This window comes from Penicillium subrubescens, assembly GCF_028828155.1.
Source record: "Penicillium subrubescens strain IBT 31985 chromosome Unknown utg000001l_segment0_segment0, whole genome shotgun sequence".
Taxonomy (NCBI): domain Eukaryota; kingdom Fungi; phylum Ascomycota; class Eurotiomycetes; order Eurotiales; family Aspergillaceae; genus Penicillium; species Penicillium subrubescens.
Window position 1 is genome coordinate 2,415,617 of NW_026643151.1, and position 15,535 is coordinate 2,431,151.

The 15,535-nt window shown below is 48.1% G+C and overlaps 6 protein-coding genes across 6 annotated transcripts; 5 read left to right on the plus strand and 1 right to left on the minus strand.

Moving 5' to 3' along the window:
• Positions 1-2,494: 2,494 nt before the first annotated feature.
• On the plus strand, positions 2,495-4,450 carry N7473_000803 (Zn(II)2Cys6 transcription factor; the record flags this gene model as incomplete). Its single annotated transcript, XM_057146743.1, has 2 exons — positions 2,495-2,578; positions 2,651-4,450. The coding sequence occupies 2 exons, from the start codon at positions 2,495-2,497 to the stop codon at positions 4,448-4,450; spliced, it is 1,884 nt and encodes a 627-aa protein (XP_057014629.1).
• A 390-nt stretch (positions 4,451-4,840) lies between these two features.
• N7473_000804 (uncharacterized protein) lies at positions 4,841-5,867 on the plus strand (the record flags this gene model as incomplete). The annotated part of the gene is made up of 2 exons (XM_057146744.1): positions 4,841-5,312; positions 5,380-5,867. 2 exons carry the CDS (start codon positions 4,841-4,843, stop codon positions 5,865-5,867), a joined length of 960 nt encoding a protein of 319 aa, XP_057014630.1.
• A 533-nt stretch (positions 5,868-6,400) lies between these two features.
• N7473_000805 (Lipopolysaccharide-modifying protein) lies at positions 6,401-8,363 on the plus strand (the record flags this gene model as incomplete). The annotated part of the gene is made up of 2 exons (XM_057146745.1): positions 6,401-8,259; positions 8,315-8,363. 2 exons carry the CDS (start codon positions 6,401-6,403, stop codon positions 8,361-8,363), a joined length of 1,908 nt encoding a protein of 635 aa, XP_057014631.1.
• Positions 8,364-8,491: 128 nt separating this feature from the next.
• On the minus strand, positions 8,492-9,977 carry N7473_000806 (Zn(II)2Cys6 transcription factor; the record flags this gene model as incomplete). The annotated part of the gene is made up of 2 exons (XM_057146746.1): positions 8,492-9,280; positions 9,339-9,977. The coding sequence occupies 2 exons, from the start codon at positions 9,975-9,977 to the stop codon at positions 8,492-8,494; spliced, it is 1,428 nt and encodes a 475-aa protein (XP_057014632.1).
• An 897-nt stretch (positions 9,978-10,874) lies between these two features.
• Positions 10,875-11,957, plus strand: N7473_000807 (proline racemase family protein; the record flags this gene model as incomplete). Its single annotated transcript, XM_057146747.1, has 1 exon — positions 10,875-11,957. One exon carries the CDS (start codon positions 10,875-10,877, stop codon positions 11,910-11,912), a length of 1,038 nt encoding a protein of 345 aa, XP_057014633.1. The 3' UTR covers positions 11,913-11,957.
• A 362-nt stretch (positions 11,958-12,319) lies between these two features.
• N7473_000808 (MFS general substrate transporter) lies at positions 12,320-14,350 on the plus strand (the record flags this gene model as incomplete). The annotated part of the gene is made up of 10 exons (XM_057146748.1): positions 12,320-12,601; positions 12,655-12,697; positions 12,751-12,914; positions 12,973-13,167; positions 13,221-13,396; positions 13,448-13,525; positions 13,587-13,793; positions 13,852-13,919; positions 13,972-14,067; positions 14,121-14,350. 10 exons carry the CDS (start codon positions 12,320-12,322, stop codon positions 14,348-14,350), a joined length of 1,539 nt encoding a protein of 512 aa, XP_057014634.1.
• Positions 14,351-15,535: the final 1,185 nt, after the last annotated feature.

Sequence of the window (15,535 nt, forward strand, 5' to 3'; positions counted from 1 at the left end):
GCCGTATAACCTCGTCTGATCATCACTACTACCTAACATTCTTCAAAGGACTTGCTGAGTATTCTGAGATATAGAAAGCTATATTCATTTCATCCGTTAGTCCCTTGATACAGGCAGCCTCGACGCCCAATGAACATTGTACGAGCATTGGCAATGCACTGATCAGTTGATAAGACCGTGACCAGGGTTCGATATTAGAATCAGGGGGTAGGGTATCAGATGCCTATCAGCCAATTGTGATTCGACTATGAATGATGACGCAAAGGCATCACGGAGGACTACCGAAAATCTACCCATAATCCCAATTGTAATCGATTTTCAATGAAAAGTCTCCACTCCCCGGCGTTCCCATTGCGCCACGATTTCCGCTAAGAAGGTTGCCATAGGCTTGAGATCTGCCCACCAATAAGAGAAAGAGCAATTACGAAGGAAAGCGCCCCTACCAGGGCTGAGATAAGTCACTCCAACACTCACGGCGTCCGTCAGATAACATACATGCTTGATTGCTTACTGTATGCCCCACAGAGCGGATAGATAGGATTTCTAGAGTTCACTGATACACGAGGTGGATGTCAATCAGGCTGTATAAAAATTCCTTAAGCGGTTTAAACTTCCCTTGAATCTCAAAGATAGCAGCCTGAGCTGTTTCAAATTGTGGAAAAGGGTCCACTCCTCAAGATATGGGGTTTAAGTTCCTACCTTGGATGCCAAGCAGCGCGGTTACGCTAATGCACCGCGGCTACGCTAATCCTGAGTTTCCATGGTTTGCCACGGCTAGGCTACGATCTCTCGAGGTACGTCGGGTGGTTCTCGATAGTTACGATACTGCGGGATTGTGGAACTTTTTAAATTAACAAATAATTGTCAAAAGATATGCCTTCAACCAATTCAAACAAGCTTCCCGGGGCAACCTTACATATATGCGGGTACTCACATGGTGGATGCAACTAGCCGTTAGCGGGTATGGCCTGATGATAGGAAGTGCCCGAGTAAAGGCGATAGGCACATAGCCTGTGCCCATCATTTAGTGTCCTGGAATCACTAAACGGAAGTTTCCATTGCCACGCCTGATGTCGCCCTTTGCCTTCATTGTCTGCCGCCCTCTCTTTGGCAGATCGGCTACGCCCTGTTGCTATCAATCTCAAGCTATACCATACCAATTTTTCGCTGTCTAGGAATGATAGCAGTTGATGAGGATGTCCTGACTTGATGTTCGTTGGCGCAATTACGGCAAACCGAGCCCTCAGATCTGAGCGCCATCGACAGATCGATTCAGGATGTCTAGTGGTCCCTTTCGCAATTGGAATGATATTGGCGACCCAGGAGGCAGGGGCCGTACCAAGCGATGATGCGAGCGCTTGACTGTCAAAAACCATGAGAATTGGAACCAGATGGGCATGTATGCTCGTGTCAATGGTACCGTCTGCACTCATGTGGTGATTAGATATGCTCTCTCGAGCCCATTCTCCTTCGTGCGCAATGGATATAATTACACACCATCATTGTGCTAGCAAGCCTTTCGAAGGCAATTCTTGACACTGAGATCTGTCTCTAGCAATTGCAAAGCTTGAGAACCAGATGGCTAAGCTAGCCATTACTCGCTTGCACAGCATGAGAGACTTGGATTGTGCTGGGGTCTGCCTTGGCTCTCAAAGGGCTGTATGTCATATAATCCAAAGCGAAAGTCCCTAGGTATGGATCTGAGTGTTTGAATTTACTTATTAGGCTCTTGCGTTGACGAAAATGACAGGCATACGGCCGGATTGAGGCAGATCGTCTACGGATGGCCCCTGAACAATGGGCCGAGCACTCCAAGTTGCCCACGATCTCAAACCTACAATTGGACTTATCATTTGGAGTGACGGCTGGTAAAAATCCCAGAAGCTCATTATCAAGAGCTTTCCTTGCCCAACTACAAGACTCTCGATCATTATACCCCTTGCAGATTACCAGTACTGGCCTGATATTGCCTGAATACTTGTCCCTTTTTATTCTTCGGCAGTCAACTGAGGAGGCAACATATTATGGATCTTCAACTTGTCTTCTTCAGATACCCTCATTGAAGCTGCTCCATTTTGCGTAGCAGTGCCAACGCGGCTTCCCTCCCGATTGGGTAGTGTATTCAATCGCCCAAAAGGGAAATGGAACCCGCCGCGAGATTGAGTCAACATGATGCCACGCATTCAGGCAAGAGGGGTAGGTCATAAGCGAAATTTGACCAAAATGTGGCATGCGAGATTTGTCAAGGTGTTATTTCAAACACAACCAGTCTGATGTGTTCATCGAATCGCTGACGCTGCAAAGAGACCCGTCTCGAGCCGGAAAGCATGTGCGGGGTAAACGGCGAGGAAAGGAAGCCGAGCCGATCACCTGAAGACGCCACAACAAAGACAGACTCCGCACAGCAACGAGTGGGTTGCTCTTGGAGAGCAGAGGGAATTTCGTTTCCCTCTACTCGATAAAGATAATGCATCACGTCCACAAAACCACAACTATGCCCCGGCCAGAAAGGCAAAAGAACCCCAATCGGTGCAGGCCAAAATCCAAAGGAGGCTGTGCTCGATGCAAGCAACGGCGAGTAAGTTATGATTAACCATGCCAAGGACTCACTTCCACCTTAAATGAGATTCATCTACTGACATATACCCAGCGTAGATGTGATGAGACAAAACCGAGCTGCCAGGAATGCTTGAGAAAGGGGTTCACCTGCCCTGGCTATCAAAAGAAACCTCTTGAATGGCGATATGTCTTCAAGGATGAAGAGCAGCAAGATGGCGACCAGGCAGTTCTTTCGCCTCCAGAAGAATTGCTACCATCAACTTTGTTAGAGCAGGAGAATGCAAACGTCACAGCTAGCCAAGCCATCCAGGCGGGCCAGACGAAAGAGTTGCAAGAGCTTTGGGATGAAGCCAACTCATCGCTCTTTGATCAACTACCAGACATCGAGACGTCTTCTGGTAGATTCTCCAAATTTGAAGATTTAACAAACAATATAGCGACCATCAAGGATGGAGCGGAATCGGATGACAGTCTGGCGGTTCTGAGGCGGCGAATCGCAGACACACCAATACCATATTTCCTGATTCAAATGCCAGCCATCCTGGTACAATACTATTTTGATTACGTGTGCAAGGCATGGTCATCTTTTGACTCCCCTTTGAACCCATTTCGTCTCATAGTTAGCCGCCTCTGGAGCAGGAACGCGGCCATCTACTATGCCATTCAGAGCATGGCTGCGGCATCCCTGGCCAACGATCTTCCGGGCATGAGGGCCATTGGGAGGCAGACACAGCAGCAAGCAATTGCCTGCTTACGCAACAACCCTCGAATTGGTACTTTGCATCGAGATAATCAAGACGATGAGTTCTTTTTGGCTCTGCTCATGATTGGACTGACTACAGCCTGGCACGATGCTGCTGATCTGGGGCTGGAATACCTGAAGGAGGCAAAAGACCATCTCAACAAACAGCAGCAGATGTGCCAGAGTCCTGACTCGCTCTTTGCCAAGCAGTACCCATTGTTCCAACAGTGTCTTCTGTACTGGAACATGCTTGCTGCATTTGTTGCGGAGGATTCTTTACTTCTCAATGAAGAGAGTGTCTTGGAACGACCTGACCCAGAAACCTCCGTCTACCTCATCGATGGACAGACTCTTCCACATCCTTGGACAGGCCCACTTTCCAAGGCACTGAGGCTTTTTTATAAAACAGCCCGAGTGGTTCGAGCAGCACGCATCTCTCATCGCACCCGAGTTGATAATATTGATTTTGCAACATTCGATTTTGACTACTTGGTCGAAGAGATCAAGCTGCGGCAGAAAGCCGAGCGCCTAGAGGAAGATATTTTATTCACAGGACTCTCATCTTATTGTGGACCAGTAGATATTGGTGATACAAATACGCCTCCTGCCCATTTTATAATTCTGGCGGAGGCTTATCGCTGTGCGGGTCTTCTACAGATCTACCATGTCTTCCCAGACATCCTTGATGATCGGCTGCGTCTCAATCAGAGATTTGACATTGATACTCCAGCACTTTTCTCCGTTTTATTTCCCGAAGATTCCCCAGCGCAATCTCCAGAAGATATGCGCCGCATTTTAGCGCTACATGTTGTGTCACTTCTTGACCAGCTTCCATCTACATCAGGAACACGCTTTATGCAGCTTGTTCTCCTGACTTGCATTTCTAGCGATCTTGTGTTTTCTAACCAGTCAGTCTTTGGGCCAGGATCGAACCCTCTCGCTTGCCTTAACACTCTGGATGTTGATGTCGCCCAGGGAAGGCGGCGAGTCAATACCCGACTATCAGAGCTTACTTTGATTATTCCCAAGTTGCCCATGCAACGTGTATCGGGGATTGTACATGAGGTTTGGGACAGAGCAGACTCAGGATTGGGCATATACTGGCTGGACTTGATGATTGAAAGAAATCTTGAAACGATAATGGGTTAATGCTTCTAGAAATTTAGAATAAATGAACACCAAACGAGCTTCGATTTTATGCTGTGGAGATACCCTGTATTGCCTTCTTCCGAGTAGAGGCGAATCCACATATTGTGACATACCTTTTCCTTTAAAAGGGTAATCTAAGAAAATCTACAACTCGGCCGACGGCCTAAATAGAGATACTTATACCTTTTCATATTTGAAATGAAAAGCCCAAGTAATATGAAATAAAGATAACGATCAGTCCCCACCAAGCGCATGTTCCTGCCTAAATCGGTGGAAAAACCCGAGGTAGAAAACAACCCATTCTCACAACACTCCAGGGGTTCCCTTCAAGCACCGATCTCTTACATTGAAAGCAGTTGCATCTTTGACTTTATACGCTGATCTCCAAAGATGCCGGAAGTTATTGTTGCACTAGACGTTTGCCAGCATGCGATGCCTATTTTCCATACCCCGCACACTCTTATCGAATACCATAACACAAAAGAAAGAGAAGTAGCAGAGCGTCTACGTGACGCCACTATCGCTGTGACTTCTGCCGTTCCTATTACGGCTGAAACTATCGCTCAATGCCCTAATCTCAAGCTCATCTGTGTGTCAATTGTGGGGGTTGATCACATCGATGTCCAGGCATGTCGAGCGCGCTCCATTCGCGTCTGCAATACCCCCGCAGCTACTACGGAAGCTGTTGCCGAACACGCAATTGCGCTGTATTTTGCTGCCAAACGAAACATTGTTCGGGCGCATAACTGGGTGATATCTGGGAAGGAGTGGGAGCATGAATCTACGGCAATGAGTGCATATGAGCGATTACCCACTCCCATAAGTCAAGACACCTTGGGCCTTGTCGGCTATGGCAAGATTGGTAAGTTCTGATGGGAGCGAATGATTGAAACACCAAAAATCGTGACTAAAATTTGCGGGATACTCAGGACAAAAGGTTGAAGTCTTTGCTCGAGCTTTGGGTATGAAAGTCTTGATCGCAGATCGACGAGGAATACCTGATGCAAGCATCCGAGATGGGCGCACTGCATTTGATACTGTGCTTCGGCAATCGACCGTTCTCATGTTGACGTGCCCATTAGACGATTCAACGGCTAATATGATTTCCAAAAAAGAGTTGGAATCGATGGAGTCCAGCTGTCTTGTGATCAATGTCGGCCGAGGGGGTCTTGTCAACGAAGAAGCTATAATTGCTGCTCTCAAAGCCAGAACGATTGCCGGCTATGCGACAGATGTATTTCCCATTGAGCCCGCCACCAAGAAGAATAGTTTATTGCTTTCGGGTGACATCCCGAATTTGACTTTATCGCCTCATTTGGCCTGGTATAGCTCGGAAAGTATTGAGCGACAGCAAGCCAGCATTCAAGCCATCGTGGAAGGATTCACAAATGGAAATTGCGTGAATGTGATTTGCTAGTGCAGGACGCGGCAGGACGCGGCGCGACGCGCAGAAACCCACAATTCTGGCCAAGGTATTGACGAAGTACGAGGGTTGGAAAACTCCCGTCCCCATAGTCCTTGGCTTTCTTGGCCCTTAAGTATAGAGGCATAGACAGAGAGGAACAATCAATTACCCGGACTTAAACCAATTCCTATCTCAAGTCAAGATCATCAAGTTTGTGCTAGTAGTAGTCCCGCGTTCACACGCGCCTTTCTCCCAAACGATCGCCGCAGCCCCGCAATGCTTCGGTGACAACCTATCCAAGCAGTTGGCTTGCAGGCCCCTGGAATCCTGTATGGCCCCTAGCCCTTGGGCCCTGCGCCCCCCGTAGATCACCCACACGCAACCTTATGGAGTTCTTAAGGTAGATAACATGCTGATGCCACTTGAACCCCTCTTAACATTGCTCCTCTAGAAGGACCTCCCTAAAATAAAGGAGACCCGGAAAATGACCATACGTATTTGAGATATTCTACTAGCGGCAGACAGGCCTAGCCTTGAACTTCGACATGCAAAAGCCAACACTGCGCCGCATCCGCCTACGGCTAATGACATGGTTGGAACCATGGCTATCCAGTGACGAATACCAATTTCCCGACACTGTACGAGAAAAGGCCATCCACAACAACCGGTGGTCGCGAAGAAGACCACAAACACTGGCAGCCTTGCTTATAGCAGTCCTCTTCATCCTATATCTACTTTCAGGGTCGCCTCTTCCCGCAACCTTCCACCGTCCATATGTGCCCTACTACGAACGCTCCTGCGACCACCCTGTCTCACGACTCGTACACGACGCTCAGAAATCATTTAATGCAACCGTGGCACGTCAGTCCAAATCATTCGCGGAAGCAATCACGGAATATAAGCGCCGATATCAAATGCCGCCGCCCCCGGGCTTCGATAAATGGTACGAGTTTGCCTCACGGCGATCAACGGTTATGATTGATGAATTCGACACCATATACCATGCGATATTGCCATTTTGGGGATTGAACCCCAGCGTTATTCGTGCACGTGTGAGAGAAGACCTTGGGTATGACAATTACTTGATGGGGATCATAATAGGAAATGGTCGACCGATCCACCTTGTGGGTGGCCAGCGAAGTGCTCAAAAGCAACTATGGCAGAGAGATGGAACCCTGGCTATCTTGAAGAAGTTCGCTCAATGGTTACCTGACATGGACCTTCCGTTCAACGAGCATGATGAGCCACGAGTTATTGTCGCGCATGAAGATTTGCATAGAATGGTCACGGCTGGTAAAGAAGCGCAGGCGCGTTTGAACCGCAACTCTCTATTGGAACATCAATTTTCAAAGGGAGATATTATAGATCCCATACTGGGAACTTGGAAGAGCCGGTACAATGATATTGAGAAGCAAGAGACATGGCTTACCTCGCGGATTTCCTGTCCACAGGGCACGCCAGCGAGAGACCTTGATGGCGCTGCACCTGATAACACAAGTGCATATGCAATAAATCCTCTAGGATTCGTGTTCAATCAGACTGCCGCAAGCGATATCTGCCTGAATCCATCGTTGCGTCATCGCCTCGGAATTTTCGAGAGACCTAATCGCTTCAAGGTCACCAACGAATTAGTCTCTATGTTTTCAATGTCACGATTGTCTGCCTCGCAAGATATCACAGTCCCATCACCTTACAATTACGAAAGGATGACCGACTACGATATCAAAGCTTCATTTGACTGGGAGAAGAAAAAGCCTCAGCTCTATTGGCGTGGCGCGACAACTGGAGGAAACGGTCGAAAGGGAGCATGGCGCAACTTGGAACGGCAGCGTATCATAGCGAATCTGACCCAGCCATCATCGGCACAATACGTGCTGCAGCAAATGGAGCACACAGCGTGCGATATTGGTGGTGACAGCGGCTGGGAACTTCAGCGCGTGGAATACGCCAGAATCAAAAGCTGGTTCAATGTTCGTTTCGTCTGGATCACGGGTTGTGAAGAAGAGGACTGCGCTGAACAGGGGGAATTCTTTGGGGTGCCTCTCAACGATGATCCGAGCAATGCTCCTTCAGATCCCCCGGAAGAGGCATGGAAATATCGATATTTGTTGGATATGGATGGGCATTCGTACAGTGGAAGATTTGTCGCCTTCATGCGAAGTAACAGCCTTCCTATGAAAGTGGCGTTCTTCCGGGAATGGCATGACAACGTTCTTGTGCCTTGGGTTCACTATGCTCCCCTCAATAAGGATGTTGATGAAGTCCCAGAATTGATGCGGTTCTTCGAACAAGACACTGCAGGTCAAGAGATTGCTAAGACCATTGCAGAGGGTGGCCAGGGCTGGGCAAATCGAGTACTCAGAAACGAAGACATGGAAGTGTACATGTTTCGGCTTTTGTTGGAGTAGGTTGAAGACCGGAAACGCTTGCGACATGATGAAGCTGATCACAAATAATAGATATGCCCGGGTACAAGATGATAACCGCGAGTCCTTGGGATTTTCGTAAGCACCTATTGAGGCGACCCAATATCACAGGATATGGATGCAATTGATGAAAATTGTTGAATTCATTCATTTCAAGGGTCTGGGGGGTATTGTACAAATAAAAATAAAACATGACAGAATACAAATCACTCAGCAGATCAATAGCAATTCGTTCTGGTTCGTAAAGAACTTGCTGATCACATCATGTCCAGGCTCTGATATCCACAGCTCTTCAAGCTGCCTGAGCGCTGTTGACATCACTCCCATCCCAAAGAACTTGACGAGAGACTGTAGATATGACCGAATAATCTCTCGGTGATGTGATTTCCGAGCATGTATCCCGAATGCAAAAAGAGGCCAATTTGCCGTGGTCGCAATGGGAGAGTTCGGGGGCAACTGCGATATGATCGAGTTAAGTTTCCAGAATGCGAGGTCGACAATATCATCAGTCGGTTTGTCTGTAAAACGGTAATCTAGGAGCAACAAAAGGCTCTGCTGATAGAGCTCTGCACAGAGCACCAATTCTCGCTGATCACTGCGAGGTTTCCAGTTCTCGATCTGTGCTCTTATGCTGTAGTACTCTAACATCAGGTCCTCCTTGAAGGTTGTCTCCGAGGATTCACAGGAGGCGAAACTTCGGAGTAAGGCTGCGACTTGTGGTACGAAGGTGAAAAGCTCATAGGCGCAGCCGCATAGGACGCCAATTTCACGATCTGCGCTACCAAGGCTATTCAGGCTCATGCTAGGGGACGTGATCAGGGCTGGCGGGGAATTCGTAGTGAATGATGCAAGGGCAGCGTTGTAGACATAAAGTTCAGTCGCGAACGATACAATACTGGGTTGCGTGGGCGTTTCACCAGAGCGTAGTACATGAGCCATTAGATAATGAGCTCCCTCTAAATGTCGCTGCATGGCTTTCGGGTCGTTGCCCCTTGTGGCCTTTGAATAGCGTGAGTATCAAACTGTGATTTAAAAACATGAGAATAACAGCACCTACCTCGAGAAGATAGAATATCAAGACAACTAGCAAAGCACGCCAGGCAGCATCTACATTACTACCGTCAATGGTCTCCGACAAAGCAAGCCTGAGTTGCTGCAATGCTCGAGTATACCGGGACCAAGTCAATGATTGCATCTCGAGATTCAGCCGAGGGAGCCGTTGCATCATGTGCACCCCCGAAAGGGCCAGAATTGAATTCATTATAAGTTCATCGCCGAGCGCAACTGGGAGTATTGTATGAAGAAACGGATTTTCGCTATCCTGAAGACATGCGAGCCGGTTTGCCGTATCTTTCAAGTAATGATCAAGTAGCCTCCAGGTCTCCGATCCCGATGCCGCCGATCCTAACAGAGGAAAACTGGACGGGGATGCCGGGATAGTAATGGTTGGGAGGTCCCTGGGCGCACCAATGGTGAGGGCCCACGCGTCAGACGCAGGTACGGAGCGGGCAGGGAACGTTTGTGTTTGCAGTTGCGGAGTTGACACTACCTCTGGGGCTGCTCCTAGCGGGCTTGTGTCTGGCCAGACACAGCTGAGGGCATTGCGCAGGCAAGCCGCGCAGATCGGCTTCGTCTCGTCACATTTTTTCTTGCGACGCCGACAGGACAAACACCCTGAGCGAGATCGGGCACCCATGTCGGTTTCAAGCCATCACGATTGTATCACGGACCCCGAAGCTGTCTTTGGAAAAAGACCATGCATAACCAAACTGATGAAACTTCATTGAGGACGGGAAGAAGCTGGCTTGCTCACTTTCCCCGCCCACAATGACCGACCACGTGACCGGACAGGGGAGAGTGTCGAATGGTCGAATCAACTGCTACAAACTAAAATGACTTCTCTCCAAGCCCCCAAAAGTATATGCAAATCGCATACGATATGCAGCTTCATCCCAAAGGGGTCACTGTGCAGGTGATGATTGCTGCATGGCTGCTCTCCACCTGACTAGAAGATCGACCTTGGCATCCAGCTTGCTCGTGCGCGAATTATGGAGCAGCCCGTGTAGCTTTGACCAAACAGGCTTCCTTTTGCTATACACGAGCCGAATAAAAGCTCGTTACAGAGCCATGATCATCGAGCTATCATCAAGCTAAGCGCCGATATGCAAGGGTCTAGATGTTTTGCGGGGCAAACCTCTCTGATGGGGACCTGTGCGCACTCGCCAAACGCGTCGTTCTCGACGGAGAAAACTTCAATTATGCCGCGCTTAAAGCGCCAACTATACTGCCATAGCGGATTCAAACATTTCAAAGTTCCCTGAAAAAGCAAATAATGCCGGACTGCTTCCCAATAATAACCGGAAACACCTTCTAATTTGGCCAGATGACCCAATGGCCGAGAAGTCGGGAAACCCCCCGATCGAGCTGAACGCCAGTTATAACCGAGCCAAAGCCCATGACCTCTCTGTACACGGAAGCTGCCCAAAGTTGGATGATTCGAGATCCCAGAGACGCGACCTTTCTTCGAACTAGGACGCCCATCTTTGGTATAAAAAAAGACCTCGCTGCTCAACGACTTGAAACGAAATCAACCATGCCTTTTTCACGCTCAATAAACGTCGTTGGCTGCCATTCCGAAGGAGAAGTTGGCGATGTGATCATTGGTGGCGTCTTGGATGTTCCCGGTAAAACGATGTTCGAGAAGCTTGTCCATTTCGAAACGAACAAAGATAGCCTGCGTCAACTGCTTCTCAACGAGCCTCGCGGCCGGGCGTCGATGAACACAAATCTCGTGCTTCCTCCATGCGACCCTCGCGCCGATGCCGGCTTCTTGATCATGGAGAGCGAGGAATACGCGCCCATGTCCGGATCCAACATCATTTGCACCACGACTGTGCTACTGGAAACTGGGATGATTCCCATGAAGGAGCCTGTTACTGAGGTCAGCTTGGACACCGCTGCCGGGCTGGTCACAGTCACTGCAGAATGCAAAGCAGGGAAATGCCAAAGCGTGGAGTTTGACAACGTCCCTGCCTTCGTTCTGGAACTTGACTATAAAGTCAACGTTCCTGGAATTGGCGAGGTATCTGTTGATATTGCATACGGGGGAATGATGTATGTCTTGGTGGATGCCGCTTCTCTAGGACTGATGATCAGCAATCAACACGCTCGTCAGATGGTTGAGATTGCGGAGAGAATCAAACGTGCAACGGAAGCTGCTTATACTCCCGTGCATCCCGAAAACCGTGGGATCAAGGGGTTCAGCGTTCTAGAGTTCATGGAGCCGTTGAAAATAGAAGACGGGGTGAGAGTGGCCACGAATGCTGTCGTCGTTTCACCTGGGCGATTCGATCGCAGTCCCTGTGGTACTGGAACGTGTGCTCGGCTAGCGGTGATGCATGCCAGGGGCCAGATTCAAGAAGGAGAAGTATTTAAGCATCGCAGCATCATAGGCACTGAGTTCACTAGCCGGATCAGGGGTACCACAACAGTCGGAAAGTACATGGCTGTTCTACCAACCGTTAAGGGTCGAGCTTGGATTACAAGCTTCAAGCAGGTCGTCCTAGACTCAACCGATCCTTTCCCAGAAGGATTTAGAGTAGGTGACCAGTGGCACATGCCACCAAATTAAGCAATTTTCAATCCCATCTCAGAGTTGCATGAAGGATGTTCGGACTAAAATATGTATGCTACGCTTGTCAAACATAGCCAATTCGTTTACTCTTCTCGCTTACTTCCAATAAATTTGGTCCATGCCACTGTCAGCTTTTACAAGGCATGACGATGCGGTCATCATGGCGAATCAATCTCTCCATGAACTAACTCCCTTATCCGAGAGGCTTTTCCGGACATGGCTGGGGACAGATCGTCAGCCAACCCCGCACTTACCCCGGAAAAGACCCATTTATCCAGCAACACAGCTGAAGTACAAAAACTAAAGTCTAGCCAAGAGCTTGGCTGGGTTTGGAAATCCTTTATGTGTCTTTAGCTTTTAAAGACCGAACTCAAATCAATAAATTACGCTCCGTACATACCGAGATGTCTGGTGCGAAGGGTACCACATCTGATCACGTGGAATACACACCGTCAACTAAAGATGATCCCAATCCAATGGTTGAGAGAATGCCGGTGTTCCTCCGAAATTTGACCCGGGAGGAAAGACAGCACATGGAGAACAAGCTTGTGCGGAAGGTCGATTCCAGGCTTCTCATCATGATTGTGATCATGTATATCCTGAACTATCTGGATCGAAACAACATTGCTGCTGCCAAGCTTGCGGGGCTTCAGAAAGACCTGAACCTTCGAGGCGACCAATACCAGGTAAATATTTGTATTACATGACGAGGATCCGAGACTAAAGCTGGTTGTCCCAGACCTCCGTCAGTATTTTGTTTGTTGGATACTTGTTGATGCAGGGTAAGATTATTGCCAAGCTGTAGTATTGTGTACCTTTGCTGAAAACATTTTAGTACCATCCAACATGATTTTGAACAAATTGGGCAAGCCTTCGATTTATCTTCCAACTTGTATGTTAGCATGGGGTATAATCTCCAGTGCAACTGCTGCAACTCAGAGTTATGGTGGGCTCTTGGCCTGTCGATTCATTCTTGGCTTTGTGGAGGCGGCATACTTTGTAAGATGGGCTCAATCAATCACGCGGTACTGGATTCATACTTACCCGAAATTTCTAGCCCGGCTGTCTCTATCTACTCTCGGCTTGGTATACTCGAAAGGAACTTGTCAAGAGGACTGCTCTTTTATACTCCGGATCACTACTTTCTGGCGCTTTCTCTGGCTTGATTGCTGCTGGAATTACCAGTGGGCTTAACGGCAATCGCGGAATTGCGGCATGGAGATGGCTCTTCATCATTGAAGGGGCTATTACTGTGAATATTTCCGGTTAAGAAGATGACTTGAGACAAGATTAACAAACATACAGGTATTCGTCGCTATCGTTTCAATCTTCATTATACCTGATCTTCCACGAACAACCACGTGGCTGACCGATGAGGAGAAAGAGCTTGCAGCTTGGAGACTTGCCGAAGATATTGGTGAAGATGACTGGGTTGATAGCCAACACCAATCCATGTTTCATGGGGCAAAACTTGCATTCAAGTATGTATATATTGTTCTCAACCCATCAACTGTACTAAAAGCTTATTCTAGGGACTATAAAACCTGGCTGCTGCTCGGAGCAATCTACGGATGTACCGCCTCAGGTGCCGTCACAACTTTCTTCCCGATGTGAGTCTTCCAGATCAATGTAATGATGATGAAGTTCTCGACATTAACAAAATTTGTCAAGTGTCATGGCTGGTCTCGGGAAGGACAAAGTGACTACGCTACTCCTCACCACGCCGCCCTACCTAATCGGTACTATTGTCGTCCTGATAAACGCATGGCATGCCGACAAGACCGGAGAGAGATATTTGCATATTGCACTGCCACCAATTATCGCCATTGCTTCATTTGTGATTGCGCTGTCTACCACAAAATTTGCGGCTCGATATGCGTAAGACACATGCAGGACTTTGACCTGGCAAGACCACTAATTTTCTTATCAACCTTAGTGCAATGTGCTTGATGATTGGAGCTATCTATGCTGGATACGTCGTCCTACTTGGGTATATCTCAAATGGTCAGTAATTACGCACGGAATCTATGACGAGCAATCAGTAACAATTCTTTAGTTCTTCCTCGGCCCGCCACCAAGAGAGCAGCAGCCTTGGCGCTCATTAATTGTCTGAGCAATGTGTGCCAAATCTACACTCCATATCTGTATCCTGGTACGTGGAAATCCAACAGGGCTCTTCATGGCGAGTACTAAATATTCGCCCAGATTCGGCAGGACCTCGGTATACAACCGCGTTTTCGGTCAACATCGCTATGTCAGCAATGACCATATGCTTTGCCACCGTCATTCGCATCGTCCTTGGGCGTTTGAATAAGAAGTTAGATGAGGAAGAAGGAACGAATATTAGTACTCAGGGACTGGAGCAGGCGCAAGAGGATGAGGAGCATGGTCTTCCGGGACAAGCAGTCTCGCAAGGATTCAGGTTCTTACTCTGAGTAGATAGGTTTTATGTTCAGAGCCCACGGCGTTACCAAAGGACGTTGTACGTTGTTCTTCGTTGGCGCTCCATCCAACAGTCAACGAATATATTTTATTATGCCTCACTGCAGGCAACAAGAGATGTATTTGTTTCGTATCCGTCACTTTTGATTTGATTCTCGCTTGAGAAACAGTCGATTCAAGGCTTTTTTTTGATTAATTCAGATGAACAGATTGTTTGGTGCTTGATGTTAAGACGGGAGCATTTCTGTATACCTCGAAAAGAGATACTATATGAGGACTTCAAATCTCATTCTTCACAGTTTCATTACAGAGCAAGCATAATCAGACCAAAGTTGACCGCTAACACAATTCATGATGCAGCTTTGAGTTGTGTTTGTCCATCGTCCGCTTACATTATTCTGGTAATGAATGGTATTTTCTCTCGCAGATATCCGGAAAAGAGACTGTCTGGACACTGGTGGTCGAATGGCGAGATTTTATGGGGTAGGACGCATCTAGAACAACTTTGTTCTTCCGCTCTGAGTCGAAAAGCAACCACTTTGTATGAGTTTCCTGATTTCCGGCCAAACCCGTCGATTGTTGCTCTGAAGACGATGCGTGCGTCCCTCTCTTCCTTTCCCTGCACCCACGGAAGCACCCCAACAGCAGAGCAATGTCCGCCTCAACCCTATGCAATACCATTAGTAGAGTTATGAATCTCTTCTAGCGCGATGAGTTACTCACACAATAACAATCAACAAAATTCCGCCCCATACTGGGAGTGATTCCACGGGGTTTGATACCCCGGAGGTGCGTCCGCGAGCGCAAAATCACTGAGCAAAATCTCATAAATCGAGTAAATACCCACACCAATAACAGCCAGGTCCGCAAACCCGGTAATCACGGCCGGGGCGTGTTTTATACGGTGTTTATCGTCGAGGAGTATAATAGATTTTAAGCTTTGCACTAGCGTAACTCTTTCAGCTAATCGGAAATTTGGCAGCTCACTGTGGAAATGGCACCGTCAAATGTTCTGCGCTGGCCGTCATTAGCGTCCTTATATCTGTTGGCCAACTTTAACAGAATGCAGAGGGCTGCGATGGCTGTCCCAAGGGTGCTCAGGCGCAAGGTGAGTTGCAGATTTCCCCAGAACAACGGAAAGCGCTCTCGTGTTCTAGGCGCTATCGGTAGATTGTTGT